General features: G+C 33.9%; 1 protein-coding gene across 1 annotated transcript in view; it reads left to right on the top strand.

Moving 5' to 3' along the window:
• LOC106878735 (protein zyg-11 homolog B) overlaps positions 1-4,683 on the top strand; it is a 97,137-nt gene that overhangs the window by 74,268 nt on the left and 18,186 nt on the right. Inside the window, exons 11-12 of the mRNA XM_052969554.1 lie at positions 1,355-1,422; positions 3,967-4,096. Coding sequence (XP_052825514.1) covers positions 1,355-1,422; positions 3,967-4,096 — 198 coding nt within the window. The remainder of the gene's footprint in view (positions 1-1,354; positions 1,423-3,966; positions 4,097-4,683) is intronic.

Here is a 4,683-nt window from a genome sequence, read left to right on the forward strand (position 1 = left end):
ATATATATACATTTATACGACGGGCTTCTTTCAGTTTCCATCTACCAAATCCACTCACAAGGCTTTGGTCAGCCTGAGGCTATCGTAGAAGATAGCCCAAGGTGCCATGCAATGGGACTGAACCCAGAACCATTTGGTTGGTAAGCAAGCTACTTACCACACAGCCACTCCTATTGGGAATATTTATCATGACAAGTGAATTTCCTCCATTCTTTGGACATGTCCAAACTTGTGGAGTTTTCATTGCACAAATATCTCTTCTTTGTGAAGGAGCTTGTGAGTCCTGCTGATCTTGTCTTTCTCTGTGATATCCATGATCTGCTTCATGCATCTCACCATGAATGCATGCAATTGTTTTACATGTTCACACTATATTGTCCTTGCCTTCCACCTGTATAATAGGGCAAGTAATATTATTGCTTGATCTACTTTGTCCTTCACTCAGACTGGTGTGTACTTGTTATTCCACAACCTTTTGAATATCAGGTTGGCTTTCTACATTCTATGAACTAATTTATTACTAACATTCTTACTGTTTGTACTGTCCTAATGCATAAAGTAGCTTAACTGTACCAGCTTCTGATAACAATTACATTGTCACTGATTGTGTAGTCCAAATATATAAAGAAGTTTGTTTCTCTCAACTCCTGTTCTTTGATGAATTGTGCCACTTGACTCAAGATAGGACTTGACTGACAAAGAACTTCAGTCTTTCAGACATCAATTTTCAAATCATGCATATTCTCTTTTCTATAGAGATAAAGGCAGAAGCATCTGCAAACAACATTTCTCTCACTAACATGTGTGATCTTGGACTTGGATGTGAGGTACAACAACTGAAAAGGTTAGCATCAGGTCTTGAGTTGTACAGTATATTCTTGAGCATCATCAAAAAATAACATTAACTCTAGCAGATAGACCAGCTTGACTGGGCAATGCTGAAGCTCACCTTTGTTACCCAAGTTCTCATTCCAGTATATAGTGATTCTATCAAAGACCAAGTCTTATACTGCTCCTCAGGGAAATATCCAGAACACATATCCATATTGCTTCTTCCCCTTCTGAAGCCGTTTTGAATTCCAGTAGAACTACTCTGATTTTCTCCTTCCGCCTGTTGAGCAATATTCCTGTGAGGATTTTTCCCAGCTACAGCAAGTGGATAAATTCTCTTGATTATTACCACAGTTATTCATGTCACCATATTTTAATATGGAAAAGGTTGTCAGTATCTTTCCAGGTCACCATTTATATGAATGAATGTGTGTGTAAATATATATATATTTGTACGTGTGTATAGATTAATTAATATGGAACCAATTGTGAACGTTTTTGTCTAATGCTTTTTTTTTTCCAGAATAATATTGCAGAAGTAGAGAAATTGCGATACGCTTTAATGCGAGAAGATTTCATCCTTCTTGTGAGGTAGGATTTTGTGGATTGTCTTTCTGTCCTTTTATTTTGCTTTGATGTGGTAAACCTTTCTCACAATAATAACCAACTGAACCTGGGACTTTTTTTAATATAGTCAAGATACCTACCTTGTCAGTATCACCATGGGTACAAGATACTTCTGGTCTCTTTGTTTTTGGTATAAAACTCAAGTTACAGTGCCTTATTGTGTCGGATGCGTTTTGTGTATGACCTGTATTTCACAAATTAATGATGATCTTGTTAGATGTAATATTGAAGTTAATGAAGCTTTAATGGATCAATAGGAGCCACCAGCCAAAGTGTGATCCAGTGTTGAGTGCACCAACGTCTCTTATATTGTGTAAAACTCCTTATGGAAACAGACAACAATGAAATACTGATTTGATTAGGTGATTAGTAACATTGAAAAAGCTTCTGTCAGGACTTCCCAGAATAAACCCCTTGCCAATTATGCAGAATCAGTACTATTTTATGACAGAAATCCACTTATAGAATATATCTTTTAGAAAACTAACTCTGGAACAAGTCAAAAAGAGATCTGCTATGTGCTCAATCTACTTGCTAGAAATAGCCAAATTCCATCAAATCATGTACCATTACTTAAAAGAGAAAGATACATTAGATAATGTATCCTTAGAAACTCTAAAAAGATGGAATAGCCAAAGCTGGAGTGTCTCTTACCCTAAGTCTTCTTGATCAGTATTGACCTGGTGATAAACAACAACATATATAAAATGGTTGTTATTTACTCTTCATTAATAGCAAACTTGTTGATTTAGAGAGTTAGTATTGGTAGAATAAATATAGTAGAGACCTTTAGAATAATGATCATAAATATTGTTAAATTCTATGGACATATTTTATCACTTTGAATAGTCATTGTTGCTGTTCCTGATTCACCCATCTTTATTTGGGTATAGTAGCCTTATATTTTCAACATAAAATGTGATATTCATTTTAAAAACAACTGGTAAAGAATGTTATTGAAGTAAATTTGGCTGCTGCAGTGGGAAGTCTTCAAGTGGCTTTTGCAGCCTCTGGATCTATTTTAAAACGGGGGCCACATTTTTCATTAATGTTTTACGTAGTGTTTTGGTACCGAAAGACTTTCAAACTTCGTATACTTATCTATTTTGTGTTATAGAACAGAAAAATATTTTTGTATTCGATAATTTCAACCAATCACTGACAAGTATTCAGTTGTTTATATTTACTCCTTTGGCTGATTAAGCGATGTAAAGCATATTTAATCTCAATACCTTCGTTTTATTTGCTTTTTTCATTTTAAATTTGCTTTAACCCTAACCCTAACCCTAACCCTAACCGTAGGGTTAGGGTTAGGGTTAGGGTTAATTGTTTCAGAATTATTTGTTTATGTAGTCGGCACTTAATGTATATCGGCTGAATGGATGTCAGTGATTGGTTGAAATTACAGAAATACGACAACGTTAACATGGAATAAGTTATGGATTTCTTTTTTTTTAAAGAAGACTAAGAGAAAAAGATGTTTTATATGACACATTCTACCAGTGTTCCAAGTTTCAAAGTGTTTCGTTAATGAAAAATGTGGCCCCCGTTTTAAAAAAAATCCCAGCCTCTTAAGGTACTTTAATCCATAACGAGAACAAGATAGTAAGATATAAATGAAGAGTCAAAGTTGGCTTAGTAGAGAAACTGGGTTATCCACTAAAGATTTGACTGCTCCTGTCCAAGCACCATAGTCACCAGCATTTGTTGTGGCTGTGGCTATGACAATAAAATTGTCAACTTGCTATGTTATCTCATTCTAAATAGGAGCAATAATGCCTATAAACTGGATGACTGTTAATGTTTCAGTGCCACACATGGACTTTACTAATACTAACATGTAATATAACTGGATATATGTTACCTGAACAATTTCCTCAATTATGAAAAAGTAAAACTGTTGACTTGCAAATAAATTCTGATAAAACTAATTAGGATTTTAACATATCTATTCATTCTCACAACATTCTGGCAGATTCAAAAGTGAAAATGCTGGAAATGATTTTCATTGATGAAATACAACTGCAATCAGCATATTCCTGTTCAAATATGCCTGAACTTATTACGAATGAGTAGATATGTTTATGTTTGGATTTTCAGTTATGCATGCACTCACTTCATGAATTAAAATTAGGGTTTTAAGTTCCTGTTTTATCTGTTACCCAATAAAAAGAATTGTCTATTAATAAGATTTATATTTTTATATTACTGTATCACTAGCATTGCAAATTGTAATCTATATACCTTAAATAAGATAATTAATAATTACAATAATTAATAAATTATTCAAGGGTGGGAAGTTGTTCAATGAGAGCAACTATTTGGAGACAGTTGTCTTGATACCAAGTTCAACTTCTCTTGTGAGTAGAGTTTAGAGAAAGGTTGCGATCTGTCAACTTTTTCTTGATATACAATATTTAGTCTTTGGGATTTTGTTTCAAGGATCCAAACAGTTCTGGCAGTCATCATGGTTATAACAAATGAATAAAATTGTCTTCTTTGTTTCAGACGTTTACTTCAGGCTGAGCAGATTGATGTGAGCTATTTTGCTGCTGGTATATTTGCCCATTTAGCCAGTGATGCCAGTGAATATTGGATGAGTTCTAGTCTTACTAGAGATGATGTCTTAAATGAATTGGTTAGTTTTTAAATTTATTTTTCTTACGTTTAAAAACAAACAAACTCTTTTACTAATTCCAGCTACTGAGCTGTGATTATACTGATTCCCACAACTGGGCTGTGGTTGGAACTATCCTGACACAACCACAGTCTAGAGCAGCATTTCTCAACCAGGGTTTCTCAGAACCCTGAGGTTCCGCAAAAGATTCTTAGGGGTTCCAAGAGAAAGAGTGAGATAAGCTAATGCTAATTTCATGATCATAATATTACTATACATGCACAACATATTATTGATTATTGTAATATAGACATCATCCTATCTAACCTATTATGTTATCAAAAAAATATAACAACCATTGGGGATATATATATATATGGAGTATCCAGAAATTTGTAATATGTTGTAATTTGTTACAATATTTTACGAGACATCTTATGATGTGGTTTATTTTTCCGGGATACCCTATTGAAATGTGCATAGGTTTGGCTTATTGTGGTTGTTTCTGTTATTATAATTGTTGCTGCAATAAAGTATCTTCAATGCATTGATTTTGAGCTCTATCCTTTAAGAGACATGTATACATATATATATACAAAAACTCAACT

This window comes from Octopus bimaculoides, chromosome 7 (genome assembly GCF_001194135.2).
Source record: "Octopus bimaculoides isolate UCB-OBI-ISO-001 chromosome 7, ASM119413v2, whole genome shotgun sequence".
Classification (NCBI taxonomy): domain Eukaryota; kingdom Metazoa; phylum Mollusca; class Cephalopoda; order Octopoda; family Octopodidae; genus Octopus; species Octopus bimaculoides.